Source organism: Conger conger, chromosome 14 (assembly GCF_963514075.1).
Source record: "Conger conger chromosome 14, fConCon1.1, whole genome shotgun sequence".
Lineage (NCBI taxonomy): Eukaryota > Metazoa > Chordata > Actinopteri > Anguilliformes > Congridae > Conger > Conger conger.
The window spans coordinates 24,857,071-24,872,675 of record NC_083773.1 but is presented as its reverse complement, the minus strand read 5'-3'; the positions used below and the strand labels follow the sequence as shown (position 1 = coordinate 24,872,675).

At 41.7% G+C, this 15,605-nt stretch overlaps 2 protein-coding genes across 2 annotated transcripts; one reads left to right on the top strand and one right to left on the bottom strand.

Moving 5' to 3' along the window:
• Positions 1–1,538: 1,538 nt before the first annotated feature.
• On the bottom strand, positions 1,539–10,894 carry nmnat1 (nicotinamide nucleotide adenylyltransferase 1). Its single transcript, XM_061218735.1, has 9 exons — positions 10,761–10,894; positions 7,126–7,257; positions 6,509–6,692; positions 6,278–6,396; positions 4,952–5,331; positions 3,632–3,767; positions 2,718–2,896; positions 2,183–2,284; positions 1,539–2,002 (listed from the first exon to the last, which is right to left on the bottom strand). The coding sequence occupies exons 2-9, from the start codon at positions 7,238–7,240 to the stop codon at positions 1,949–1,951; spliced, it is 1,269 nt and encodes a 422-aa protein (XP_061074719.1). The 5' UTR covers positions 7,241–7,257; positions 10,761–10,894; the 3' UTR covers positions 1,539–1,948.
• Positions 8,000–10,209, top strand: LOC133109411 (uncharacterized). Its single transcript, XM_061218734.1, has 6 exons — positions 8,000–8,073; positions 8,164–8,226; positions 8,390–8,469; positions 9,043–9,173; positions 9,365–9,431; positions 10,205–10,209. The coding sequence occupies exons 1-6, from the start codon at positions 8,000–8,002 to the stop codon at positions 10,207–10,209; spliced, it is 420 nt and encodes a 139-aa protein (XP_061074718.1).
• Positions 10,895–15,605: the final 4,711 nt, after the last annotated feature.

The following is a 15,605-nucleotide window of genomic DNA, read 5'->3' as shown; positions in this document are numbered from 1 at the left end:
ACTTCAAACAATGCTATGGTGAAATATATTTCCAGTTGAAAAATACTATACTTATCTATACTATACTTTGTACTATAACAGTTATATTTTCATATGCAGCTTTGGTGCTTGTCACCTTCCAAGGAGAATATCTACATGACAGTCCAATTATACTGTAAGATTAGGCTAAAAAGATTTTCTATACAGTGCATCTGGGTGTTTTCCAGATGTCCAAACCCCAGAAAATGATTTTGCAGAGAAAGGGTGATAGAAACGCACAGTGTCAGTGTCTCATAGGCTTGATTTAAACCAAGGAATACAGACTGGCAAAGTGATGAGATGGGGACCTCTACAGTCCAATATGCAGGGCACAATATTTAGGCATTATTATGAAAACTATTTCTGATTCACAAGGCAGGGAAACACAGAGGATATTATAATACAACTCACACATAATTCTGGGCCAAGAGCTGATACAAATGGATAAATACTGACCAGTTTAATTACACAAGTTATGATTAATTTATTTCTAAAAAACAGAAATAAGTGTGCACTGAATAGCCTTGGTGTGTCCCCATCCTGTAGATCTGAAATATTTATTCCTGCATATTGGACTGTACAGGTCACCATCTCATCACTTTTCATGTTTGTATTCACTGGTTTAACCCTTTCATGCTTCAATTATTTAAAAAACAGCATTATAATTTTTTTATTTATTGCTTCTCAAATGCTAAGTGTTGTATTTTGGATATAAACAAGCTGTAACAAGCAAAGGTACAGTAATTTGACATTGAAAGTATTTAGCAAAATGTCAATCTCAGTTATTTGTGTGCTGATCAGTGTTAATCTATTTACATTTTACATTCCTGAAGAAATATATTTGTTGTTCCTTATGTCCAAGACACTTTGTTGGGAGCTCAGTATGGCCTAATACAGGATCATTGGGTAGACATTTTTGGAGACAATATTGTGATCTATAAATAGATGACAAGCACACATAAATCTTCACACAGACAGATGTGCTTTACTATGGATCACTAGAATCAAATAACCACTAACCTTTATCTTTCCCTACATGTCATACCATGATATTTTCATAAATGACAAGCTCGACAAATTCATATGCATTTACAGATTATTAATAACATCTTGTAAAACATACAGTGCATTAAAAAAACATTTAATCCAAATATTATACTTTTAATATTAGTATGGATTAAGATAAAAAATATTGGCCAAAAATACATTTAAAATAGCTTTAAGAATTGATATTCCCTGACCTGATCATATCTGCCATTCAGGCATGGAGTCATACAACATTTTCACACTGGCAATAATATTAAAGAGTTTTGCAAAGCTCGGCAAGTTTTTGGTGATTGCGGTCCTAACTAACAAACTAACACTCACTCAAACGCCTGCTTTGCTTTATGTGATGAATGTTTAATTCAGGTCTCAGTGGTACATAGAGTCTTCAAGTCTTGGCAGTCTCAAGTGACAAGATGTTTTCCGCTTGTAAAACACAGAGAGCAATAATGCAAATGTCCTTTTCAGATGAAAAGTGTTCTGTAGCAAGAAAGATTTATTGTGAATATATTTTTCAAAACAAATATTTTTCTTGCATTAATAAAAAAAAGAAGTTGTGGCTTTGGCCCCTTACAGTAGATTACAGAGCATAATTCTTCCATGTTCATTAAAATATCACTTCAAAACACACACAAAAGGAAAGACATCGATGTTTTAGCAACAGCAACAATTACCCAGAGACGGGGCATTCTACTGAGAAAACATTATGTATTGAAGGATAGCCCCTTAATATGAATCATCTCGTTTCCAAAGCATTATATTATTTATCTAAGACTAGCCATTATCCAACAGTGTGAAGGGTCTATATCCAAATATATACCCTTAGTGTATTTGAATAATGTGCTGCACTGCTATTTAAAGCCTAAACTAAAATTGGCCCATGTGCTTAGGCACTCCTTTTGAAAACTTGCTTGCAGACTTGATTCTCACAGCAAATTTCCTTTGAAAGAGCAATGTAGAAACAAAGGCATGAGTTGGCAATTACAAAAATGTTTCATTCTTATGTCTTGATAACTATAAACATTTGGTCAAACATAAATATATCTCAGCAGTCTTGGAAACAACTACCATTTGAAATGCCGTGTGGTGGTATCTCCCAGTAAAATGAACAAGGCTTTACCAGGTAAAGTTCATCTCCCTCGATCCAGTGGGTCCAGCCTCTGTTTTTCTTCTCACCCCTCTGCACACACACCAGTCTGCCATTGTCCCAGTTCACTAGTGTCTGGACAGTTTTGACATATATTTTAAGACATTCATTTTAATATATCCATGCACAGCACTGTCCATTGTTATAAATCACTGATAAGCTGCTGTCACACACTTGTGTACTGTCTATAATACCCAGCTATTCCTCCACTGTTTTAACATGCATCCGACTGAAACACTAAACCAAGACCTCAGCCTACATTTGTTTTATTTGCACATACTATGTGCAAATATATGTTTAATATATCGACTATGATATTTCACATCACAAGTACAATATCAATACCTTTTAGGGAACCACTCAAGAGACAGGCCTTTAACGCATTTAAGTATAAATGTTGTACTTTGTCATGAGTGCTGGGATGCATTGAGTAAAGCAGTGGTCATTTGAGGTGACTGAAGCAGCGCAGTACTGTGTGTGTTTGAGGGGCACTGAATGTCCTTTGCACCTGGCACTTGCGGTTGTCCAGTCCCTTGGTCACCTCCTCAAACTCCTCCCCTATCTTGAAGGAGCACGTGTAGTTCCTGAAGGTGCTGAGTGTTTTAATGGTGAAATAGTCCCCGTCCTGCTCTATCACCTTCTGCGGCTTTAGCACTCCTGCAATCTTGCGTGTGGCAAAGTCAATTCCTGTGAGGGCACACAACAATCCTGAGGGCAGTCATAACAGCCCCCATGGCAGCCATAACAGCCCCCATGGCAGTCATAACAGCCCCAGGGCAGTCATAAAAGCCCCACAGGCAGTCAATGATCAATGATCAAAGGTATTTCAACTCAATGTCCTTCCTTGCTGTTTTACTGGACTAAAACCACCAGTTATCAACTAAGCAAATGTTCACACTGGCTGACCCTTTAAAAACCTTTACGAGAACTGAATGGCAGGAAAAGCCAATAATTTGTTTAGCATTCTTTCCCCCATAGTACAGTCAACAAGTCCTTTCCAAGAAAACTCAGAGGTAATTAAATAACCATCTCCTGGAGGTTAAATATATCCACTATTGAAATTCTGTATTCATAAGAATTCATGCGGACTTACATTGTTGGTAACACAGATAGCACTCATTATAAACTTGTTTTTAATAGCTGTGGTGGATCATTGCAAGATTAAACTCATAAAAGACCATTATCTGGGTCTTTTACAATTTAAAAAATCAACAAACAAAACATTTTTATCCTTTAAGCATGTGAAAAAAGTGTCAAGGAAATCCACATTAGAATTTCAATAATTACAATTAGATTATAAATAAAATAGCAAAAAGTAATTTTAAAAAGTAAGGATTTCTTTAACAAAAGTGTGTGCTTTGTTTTGTTTCAGTTAAATTATCGAAAGTGCTACCGCCATCAAATATCAAAAGATGCACATACCCAGCGCTACCATGTACCCTTCAAGGTTATCATTGCTGACCATGTTCCAAGTGCCACTGTAGTCCGCAGGCATTCTGATGGCGAAGCTGGACAGCTGAAGAATCGTAATAAGCAACAGCAGGTTCGCCAGCGGTCTTCAAACTAAAGTCCGTTCGCACAATGCAAGTGGTATTTAAACAACTAAATGAGAACAGGGTGTGCACTTTAATCTCTTTTCAACTGGGTTTTGAAATGTGGGCAATAGGTGAACAACTGGTGAAAAGGGCAGGAGAGACAAATGTGAGCTGAACTTTCTCTCACACACAGCTATTCTGGACACAGTGACCTCATTGGAAGTAGCCAAATGAGGGGCGGTATTTTCCTTTTTGCAGTTACCAAAGACAATCAACTTTATACCGAAAAAGAAATAACAAGAAAATGCAATTAACATATGTTCATGTTTTTCATGCATTTCTAATAGTGGTGAAAAGACTTAAGTCCTATAGTCCATTTGCATAGTGTTTCTGTTTTGTTTTGCTTAAAAAAACAACAGCTTGAAATACCTCACTCTATGTAATGACAAAAACATTTAAATATTGTTTATGGACAAATGGGATATTTATGGACTAGGATAGAAAGTTCAACAGACAACACATTGTAGTGCACAAGTTCTAATTTATTTCAAATTCAGGAATAAATGCATGGAATGCATTTTCACAATTCAGTAACAGAGAAGACAATTTAAAAATGGCTTTACATTTTCACATTTTAAAAAACTGTAAAATATGAACTATTTAACTTTAATTTTAGGCTAATTAAATGTATGAATATTGTATAACACCCAAACAAAACTTGAAGCATTTGCAAGTAAGGAGTGTAATACAGGTTCCATTCATTGAGGTTCTAGGTTTGAAATCCAGTCACAGCAAATATTCTCAACATGCTTACTAGGGTATGCATACATTCAAGGACTACATACGAGCAGTTTGTCAAACGACGGCAGTTCGCTAAAATCAGCTAATCTACTTGTTCATCCTTTATCAGGGCTGACTGACTGAACAAGTACGAGGTACTGCATCTTGCAACTGTTCTCTCAGCATTCACAACATGACATACTGTAAACATTTAGTAAAAAATGTGCATCATTAAGGTCTTGGAAATAGAGTGATTCCACACAGGTTCACCACAATGCATACTGGTTTATTGCTATCGGCACACACGTCCCCCTACAGCCTACATACCACACAATGACCACACCATGTTGATTTTTTCATTCAGCATTTTTTTGTTGTTGCATTTATTAGCTGCTGAATAGGGTGATTTTCAGTTCCCTCCGTGAGAATATTTCTGCAGTGGAGCCAGGATAATGTCAGCGTTCTTCTCCTCGCTGTCCGCGGTGTACAGGCTGAGCTCCTGGATGTACTGCACCACGGGGTCAGGCAGCAGGTACCGCACGCTCTGGCCACGACGCAGGGCCCGTCGCACGTGGGTGGCCGAGATCTCGTTGGTCACCCACTCCTTCACCAGGTGGATGTTCTTGCGGTGCCTCCACAGAGTATCTGACTGGTTGAGAAACTTCCAGGCGTCGCTGCCAGCCCGGGTGATGCACACCAGACCGAAGTGGCCCACGATCTCGGTGATGTCCTCCGGCTTCCACAGGTTGGGCACGCTGAAGGACTCCAGGACATCCGCACCACACAGCAGCTTCAGCTGGGGCACGCCTGCAATGATCAATTACTCCACCAACTATCCCAATATTCACCACATCTCCACTTATTCTGAGACCAAGCCGAGGTCAACACTGCATCCATATCATTACTCTTTAAATCTCTTTAACTGGTTTCCCAATAATATGGATTAAACATATATACTCAGTGAGCACTTTATTAGGTATTTATGACTTATTTTTAAGACTTATGGGTCTTCTGCTGCTGCAGCTTATCCACTTAGAGGTTTGACGGGTTGTGTCTTCAGAGATGCTCTTTTGCATACCACTGTTGTAATGTGTGGTTATTTGCATTACTGTCACCTTCCTGTTAGCTTTCACCAGTCTGGCCCTTCTCCACTGACCTCTCTCATTAACATGACGTATTTGCCTGCAGAACTGCTGCTCACTGGATATTTCTTTGTTTTTCGCACCATTCTCTGCAAACTCTAGAGATTGTTGTGTGTAAAAATCCCAGGAGATCATCAGTTACTGAGATATTCAAACCACTCTGTCTGGCACCAACAATCATTCCATGTGCAAAGTCACATAGGCCACATTTCATCCACATTCTGATATTTGGTCTGAAAAACAGCTGAACCTCTTGAACATGTGCATGTGTTTATGCATTTAGTTGCTGTCACATGATTGGCTGATAAAATATTTGCATTAACAAGCTGGGGTTCAGGTCTACCTAATAAAGTGCTAACTGAGTCTATGTTACCCAGGTTTACACAAAGTGTGTGTTCATATTTCTGAGTTACATAACAAAGCATACATTTCAACATAAAATGGCATGCAAAGAAAACAAAATAATCAATTTTGGTCTCTGAAAGAAGAAGCTTGGTTAGACATTAATTTGGAATACAATGTCTTTCAGAGAAGCAAGAAAGAAAAAGCTATGAAAAGAATGCAAAAGGATGCAAAAACAATGAAGTGACCTCATCTGAACTATTTGTTACCTGTCCTCCCACCGTTTGAACATCCGCCTCTGTCTTCATGCCTCCTCTTCTTCCCAATCCTCACCGTGTCCACCTCATCTTTGCTCCTCTCTGCTGCCAGGAGCTCCTGATAATGATGCCTGGCCGAAGTGAATAAGACAGCATGCATACAAAATGAATACACAATTAAATAGGCTACATAATGACAGGATGAAAATAACAACAAGAATAATGTTTTAGCATTGTACTCACCGAATTACTTTAGCAGTCTCCACCCAGTCAGCTTGCTGGCCCTCCCATGGGTCCACGGTCACCCAATCAGAGGTCTCGGTAGCAAGTTTTACCATTTCGATCCGATGGGAGGCTTCAATCAAGCCCTTTTTCTTATAGCCATCACCAACAGGGGATATAATTCCCTTGATAACTCTGTAGTTCCCTTGCAGTGAGCAAATAGCACACACAAAATATATAGCAAATATACTACTATTAATAATAACAAAAGTACTAATGATAATAAATTCCATAAAGCATTTCAATATAACTATCTAGGCGGTCCACGTGAATTTCAGAATTCCTAGACCTGTGCCCCAGTAGCAACTGCTTAGCAATTATGATAAAATATTATTATCATCATCTGATGTCCTACCTGCATGTATATTCTTACTGTAATATGTATAGGAATAACCCCATTTTTTATGCAAGACAAATGCCTTTATTGTGAACAGAGCAATTAAAAGATCCATGAGAACCAATGTTTTTTTGATGTTCATACATTATTTACAGTACTGTGGAACTTAACCAGGGGCAGCTGAACCAGCAGGTAAGGCTTAATGGTATATATCACATTCACATAGCATTTACAAACATACCTGTGTCTTCCAGGTGGTCGCGAGCCAGTTCAAACATTCGCAGGTGCATATTGGTGATGGGGTTAAATGAACCACAAGCCAGCAGAACCACTTTAGTTACCTCTGAATTTTCCATAACTTCTCATTAGAGATCTGTTCACAAAATAGTAGAAATAAGACACGGGTGAGCCGTTTTACTATTTAAAAACGACAAAAATAACAACTGAATTGCAATGTTAACTGGCCTTAAACAATCAACCGTCGGAACCGGTCCGCAACTCCGCGTGTGAAAGACTGCGAGGGAGTCGGGGGAACATAGCCGTTTTCGAAGGGCAGGCTTGAGTCTACAGTGAAACATTGCGGATTGGCTCTGTGTAATGCATAATTCGTTTTTTTTTTCCTCAGGGGATCACCTTGCGGTAGTCTATTGAACACCTGTTGTATGGGGTAAAGAGTTGTCGTCAGCTCAACACACGCCCACTCTAATGTTACTGTACAAGCGACAGCTGAGAAAGGTAAGGTTTGGTTTGAAAGAGATGAGAGACGAAACCATTTAGACTATTTTAGCGCATATTGGTGCATCATTATCGATGCAAAGCTCTCTTAATGCTGGGTCCGAAATGACTAGGCTAACTTGAAGCGTGTTGCAAATGGATATACGGCAGAACACAACGGACCTATTGATAAATGAAAATAATACTTCCAGGTTCAACATTGACGACATGTACATATCGTTTCAATTGTGAGCGAAAGGAGTGAGAACTTTACGAATAGCTGTGCTGACATTATTCTTAAACGCATAAATAATGTCCAGGAAATTGGTTTCTTAAGTCTAACAAAATGTATGTTTTGCATTTGCTCAGGGACAGATACACCAACTTAATCAAAGCGCATAATGCTGCATTACTGCTTGGTCCATATGGCGTATCATTTAAGCAGGCGGTTGCCAAAACATCAGAGGTTGAAATTGTAAGTTATAAGCCACAATGTGTATAGATAGTTTGGTCTTTTCTTTAACAGTTTAAACAATAATCATTTGTGCATTTCTTTCTCTTCCAGTCAAATCATAACTGCAATTTTTGCAACGCTTATCCTTGCTCCTCAGTTGTATGTTCTAACAAGGCAAGTTGCACAAAACTAAACTACAACACAACAAAAAAACGGAATTAAATGTGTGAAAATGTGTCCTACGGCTTGCAGGAATTGCAAAATACATATTAGATAATGATGTTTTGTCAACCATTTCCCCGGTTCTAATCGCATGGTTTTCTTCCTGCATAAGCAGGCCTAAATCGTCCCGATACTGCCAACAGCCTCTTCTGAACAACCTTGCATGCTTCATTGTGCTATCTCTTGTGGCTACAGGTAGGTTCAAATGGCCAAATACTTAGGTTACACCTTCTTACAGTATATCAACAGTGTTGTGATTCTCAAAAACTGCAGTAGAGATTCTAACTTAATGTTCACTGTGGCAAATGTCCTCGTCCTTGAGCGCAGAAACGAGCAGATACCACGGTAAACTATTTGCTCAGTCCAAAAATACCTGTGTGTTAACTTTCTACCATTTCATTATGTGTGTGATATAACTCATTTCAATTCCATCAATAGATGCAGTATAAGATGCAGTATAAGAAATGCCTCTTTAAACTCACATATAGGTTGTTGTATGTTGCTGGCAGCAAACACAAATAGCCCTAATGTCCATGTTTTAGCTGAGGCTTAGCTGCTCAGCCCTGCTCCTAGAGATCTGCTGTCCTGTCATTTCAACCCTAATTTGTAACACCCAATTCTACCAATTAGCAGCTCAGAAACATCTGTAGCTGTTGAAAATGAGGTCTGCTCTGTTAGGGTTGGAGTGAGAACCTAACACCTACATGATGGTCAATCTCCAGGAACAGGCTTGGGCAGCCTTGGACTAATGGGACTGTGTTGTTTCAGGCTTTGCAGTGGTGTTCACACTACTGGACCCAGTCCCTCAAGCCTTCAAGGCAGCCTTCCATGTGTTCGGAGTGGTGTCGTTCACAGAGGGCCTCTGTACCACTGTCCTAATTGCCACAGCAACTTCCTGTGTAAGTAGAACAGGTTTGCAAAGGCAAATCCCAAATCGAATTTCATTAAGTGAAGTCACATTCCACTGCTTTACACAGCAAGGTCGCAGAGGAATGACAGGCAAAATAGCAGCTTGTCACACACGTTTATGAACTGAACAGATGCAACAAATAGAAGAATATATAAAAATGAAAGTGATTTGTATTCCTAGGCAAAAACAACTCCTGAGCTGTACTACCTGTCCTACCTGCTATCCTGGGCGTGTGTCCTGACTACAGGTAAAAAAGCAACAGTGGTTTAAATCAATACTGCCAGGGGATAAACTATTATTCTTATTTATTTAGTTTTTACCTGAAAATGTCAAATAAAAATGTTAAACCATATTTGATGATAATGTCAGGGGACCAGTACCAATTGCTAATTCTCCTTTCAGCATTCTTCCTGGTGATGGGAGGGTTCTGGGTATCTAACACACTGCATCCTGGCTGGGCCCTGGACAGGTGCTCCCAGAGTGGGGTGTGTTATGAACCAGTCCACAGCTGCTCCTGCCTGTGGCATGTCTGACTGCGCACCGGAGCCACACTACATCTATAATGCATTCTGATGCATTCACACCTCAGCAACTGAAAGCTGGAGAGTTCTGCTTGGTTACATTAAATATCCAATTGCTGAAAGGCTCTGAAGACAAAGACTAACTACCTTGGTTGTGTCAGCTAAAAAGCTCTATACAGAACACCAGCACCAGTTCAGTCATAGATAAAACTTTTCAAGGCAAGAAACAGCTGTCATTCGCGAGATAAAAATAAATGTCGCTAAAATTGAGCATATGATAGTCTATTTAAATGCTGAAGAGCACAATTAGGCATGAAATCCAGAAACAGATAGTTGCTCATTGCTGACTTAGGCCAAGACAGTTTTAATCACTGAATGTAGATCACATTTGGAAACTTAAATAATAAGATTTACTTTTGATAGACAAACTATCATCAAACGGATGTTCCCCCGACAGAAACATCTCACATATTGATATGACTTTGTTCTGGCTTTCCAGGATGAAAGTTGTTCTCGACAGGCGACTGTAGACCTAGCTATATCACATTTTGCGTCCAAACAAATGTGAAAGGTTGACATTTATTCTGACTGATTTATCACATTGCATAAGAGTTTTTTGTAATTGTAATTGAAATAACACACAGCTGTCAGTGTGCATCACCCACAAGATGGCATGATTGCGGGACGAAGGTGCTTGTCAAAATGTTGTTTAATCCGCAAGAAATTTTGATTTGACGCGTTTGCCAGTTATATGCAACGTGTTATAAACTGACGTTTCCCGTACAGAAAGACGTGCAATCTGTGTTCACTGTAGCAATCTGTAATAACATAGTGAGTTATCCCAAATACAGTGTGATACTTGCTCGAGTCAAACTTTGTGAGCTAGCCAGTTAAGTCTTTAGATTATCCAAGTAACTTAATGTTAACCAACTCACTGTCTCGCAGACAGCAAGCCGTCTACCTTGACAGACAATTAAATGCAAACCACATTTACACAAGATTGTACGTTGTAGCCCATGATTATCCCCTGGTATCATTAATAAGAGTGTACTTACATTTCTAATAAATACCCGATTTTCAAAAATCAGTTTTTTCGAAAACTTATACCAAAGCAGCTGAAACAGAACCGTAGTGTGAAACTAAAAATTATCTTCACGCGCACAACAAGGAAATGCTTGCGGTAATCATCAGTGCGGGACTTTCCAAAATAAAAGAAAGGATTTACGCTATCTCATAATTGTTCACCATCAGTAAACTAAAACGAACGGTATCTCCACATATTATACTTCAAATAGAATATTTTTTTTAATTAACATGATTGCAGGCGTTCGTAACGATATATCATCACTTTAGTCAACTGTTTTTTGAATCAGAATTAATCTCTGGAAATGAACAAGAAAAATAGGCAACTTTTAGTTTGGTGTAGGCTTTAAGATAAATACCGGAAGCGAACAAACGGATGTCTTCTGGTTTACGCTCTCTGGTATGTGGTGTGTCCATCAAAGCTCCGTGAAGCTAGCAACAATTAGACTTCCTGTACAGAAGTTCCGGTTTTAAATCCTGTGATTTTCCGTCAAAATAAGAGATGCTGAGTTTTCTGCACTTACTCACATAATTACCATTGTTTAAATTCATTGCGATACAACTTATAAAAGTCAGCAAGCAACTAGCTTGCTATTTGACTAGTTATCATAATGTAGACCAAGCATAAATTGCTTGACACTGTCAGTTCAGTAACAGCTCATTTGCATACCTGCTTACTGTTTGAAAAAAATGTTATCAAATATGAAGAGCCATACATTAAATCTATGTATAATATCTATAAAATTATACATTTATTATCTAAAATCATGTTCATTATTTACATTGTGGGGAGGGCATGCAATGCCATTGACTGTCAATTCACAAGCAGCTCAACTGCATAGCTGATTAATCAAGTATTTATTAAGTATAAATTGTTACCAAATGAAAGGGGGTATACATTTACTCTATAGACCCATATCTTTAATATTCTGCAGTATGTTTGGTGAAATCATGTTCCCAGCAATTGTTGCTGTGTTTCCAGTGTGGGGTGGCCAAGCATTACTATTGACTGGCAGTTGGCCACCCCACACTGGAAACACAGCAACAATTGCTGGGAACATGATTTCACAGAAAGGACTGTAGAATATTAAAGATATAGGTCCACCTAACAAAGGTATACCCCCTTACTACCCAAAGCTCGTGACCATAGGTGAGGGTTGGGATGTAGATCGACCGGTAAATCTTCACCACAACGGTCCAGTGCAACACCCGCATTACTGCTGACGCTGCACCGATCCGCCTGTCGATCTCACACTCCCTTCTACCCTCACTCGTGAACAAGACCCCAAGATACTTGAACTCCTTCACTTGGGGCAATGACTCGTTCCCAACCCGGAGGGAGCAATCCACCATTTTCCGGCAGAGAACCATGGCCTCGGACCTGGAGGTGCTGACTCTCATCCCGGCCGCTTCACACTCCGCTGCAAACCGCTCCACTGCATGCTGAAGGTCACGGTCCGATGAAGCCAGCAGAACCACGTCATCCGCAAAAAACAGAGACGCAATTCTGAGGTCACCAAACCGGACACTCCTCGCCTCGGCTGCGCCTTGAGATCCTGTCCATGAATACCACAAACAGGACCTGTGACAAGGGGCGACCTTGGCGGAGTCCAACACCCACTGGAAACTTGCTTGACTTTGTGCCGAGGATGCGGACACAGCTCTCACTTTGGTTATACAGGCCCGGTACCCCATACTCCCGCAGTACCCCCCACAGGAACCCCGCCAAGGTAAAGAGCTGGGACACTGTTCCACGACCAGGATGGAAGCCACATTGCTCCTCCTGAATCCCAAGTTCGACTATCGGTCGGAGCCTCCTTTCCAGCACCCTAGAGTAAGCTTTCCCGGGGAGGCTGAGGAGTGTGATACCCCAATAATTGGAGCACACCCTCCGGTCCCCCTTCTTGAAAATGGGGACCACCACCCCGGTCTGCCACTGCAGGTACTGTCCCCGACCTCCACGTGACACTGAAGAGGCGTGTCAGCCAAGACAGCCCAACTATGTCCAGAGCCTTCAGCATCTCAGGGCGAATCTCCTCCACACCGGCAACTTGCTGCTGAGGAGCTTTTTGACTACCTCAGCAACTTCCGCCAGGGATATAGGTGCAGACTGCCCCGAGTCTTCGGGCTCTGCCTCTTCCACAGAGGACGTGTTGTTCGGGTTCAGGAGCTCCTTGAAGTGCTCTTTCCACCGCCCGACAACATCCCCAGTCCGGGTCAGCAGTTCTCTTCCCCTGCTGAAAACAGCCTGAGACAAGCCCTGCTTTCCCTTTCCGAGTCGTCGGATGGTTTGCCAGAACTTCCTCGAGGCCAACCGAAAGTCCTTCTCCATAGCCTCCCCGAACTCCTTCCATACCTGGGTTTTTGCTTCAGCGACCGCTGAAGCCGCGGCCCTTCTGGCCACCCGGTACCTTTCTGCTGCTTCAGGGGACCCCCCGGCCAGACAAGCTCGAAAGGCCTCCTTCTTCAGTTTGACGGCGTCCCTCACTGCTGGTGTCCACCAGTGGGTTGCCGCCCCAACAGGCACCGATGACCTTCTGGCCACAGCTCCAGTTTGCCGCCTCTGCAATGGAGGCTTTGAACATGGCCCACTCGGACTCCATGTCCCCAGCCTCTCCCAGGATGCGTGAGAAGTTCCTCCGGAGGTGGGAGTTGAAGACCTCACGGATGGGGACCTCCGCCAGACGTTCCCAGTTCACCCTCACTACACATTTGGGTTTACCGGGTCTGTCCGGCAGCCTCCCCGGCCACTTGATCCAACTCACCACCAGGTGCTGATCAGTTGACAGCTCTGCTCCTCTCTTCACCCGAGTGTCCAAGACATACGGCCGCAGATCTGATGATACGACCACAAAGTCGATCATCGATCTTTGGCCTAAGGTGCTCTGGTACCAAGTACACTTATCAGCTACCCTATGCTCGAACATGGTGTTTGTTATTGACGATCCATTACCAGCACAGAAGTCCAATCACAAAACACCACTCGGGTTAAGATCGGGCAGGCCATTCCTCCCAATCACCCCCTTCCAGGTTTCTCCGTCATTGCCCACGTGAGTGTTGAAGTCGCCCAGCAGAACTATGGAGTCCCCAGGTGGCACCCTTTCCAGGATGCCGCCCAGTGACTCCAAGAAGGCTGGATACTCTGAACTGCCGTTTGGTGCATAAGCACAAACAACAGTCAGAGCTTTCCCCCCAGCAACACGTAGTCGCAGAGGGGCGACCCTCTCCTTCCCCGGGTGGAACTCCAACACAGTGGTGCTCAGCCGGTGGCTGAATCGCTCTTAGTCTGGCCCCTCCCTCGGGACCAATTTGCCTTGGGAGACCCTACTGGGGGCTAACGCTAGTGCCCCCGACAACATAGCTCTCAGGATCACCGGGACACACAAACCCCTCCACCACGTTACGGTGGCGAATTCCTTGGAGAGGAGTCATAAGCTATGCAAATGAGCTGCTTGTGAATTGACAGTCCATAGCAACGTATGGCCACCCCACACTGGAAACACAGCAACAATTGCTGGGAACATGATTTCACAGAAAGGACTGTAGAATATTAAAGATATGGGTCTATTGAGTAAATGTATACCCACTTTCATTTGGTAACAATTTATAGTTTTTTAGTTATCAGCTATGCAAATGACCTGCTTGTGAATTGACAGTCCATAGCAACATATGGCCTCCCCACACTGGAAACACAGCAACAATTGCTCTGAACATGATTTCACAGAAAGGACTGTAGAATATTAAAGATATGGGTCCAGCTAACAAAAGTATACCCCCTTTCATTTGGTAACAATTTATAGTTTTTAAGTTATCAGCTATGCAAATGAGCTGGTTGGCAACTCACAGTCCATCGCAATGCTTGGCCGCCCCACACTGGAAACACACAACAACTGGTGGCAAGCAGTTTTTATGGAAATTAGTGCACAATTTTATATTCTCTGCAAATACATCACAATTACATCCAATGTCGTGTCTAGGAAACGACAGAGTCCAAATCTTCAATTTGTCGAAAAACATCTTCGCGAGGGAAAAGACGACACCAGGCAGCAAGATCTTCAGGAAAATCAGACTTTATTAGCACACGTGCATAAAGCCGGATCAGCTCTCCAGAACTGAACCCCGACTGGCATTTGTACACCCATTTTATACACAGTTACTCCACCTACAACTCCTCCTCGAACCTCATTCTGGCAAATCACCCACACTTTTCTTATCGTAACTCCTCCCAACGCTCCTCCCACAACGTCATTGTGGCAAATTGCCAATGGTCCTTATGCTCTGCCAACTCTGTACAAAGTTCAGGGCATTCTGCCAACTACGTGTCCTCACTTCACCCCGCACCTGCTCTTGGCAAACTACCAGACCTCATAAAGTTCTGGATGCCCTCCCTCTAACACGTCATCCATACACGTCACTCTGTATCTTTCGCTTTTATAAGACAAACTAAGCAGCAGTAATCATTGAAAATATACAGACAAACTAAACATTTCATTAATATTCACTTCTAATATACTTTTCTAATCTACAGACATACTAAACATTTGATTAATTATTCTCTTCTAAGGGAGTAAATGTACGTAGCATTCTTTGCTCTCATTTCGACAGATTTCACTGTGGTTTCTTGCGTTTTCATAAGCTCAGCTATAATTAATGTTCTAGGTCAAATAGATACACTCCTGGCATAAAACATCGAGAGTCCTGGAGAAATCAGCTGTACAGTCATATCCGTGTCCTTGACAGTTTGGTCTACACAGTTCAAGACGGCCCCCCCCTGCCAGCTGGCTGGGCTCACTGTGTAATCCTAGCACAATTTAGCA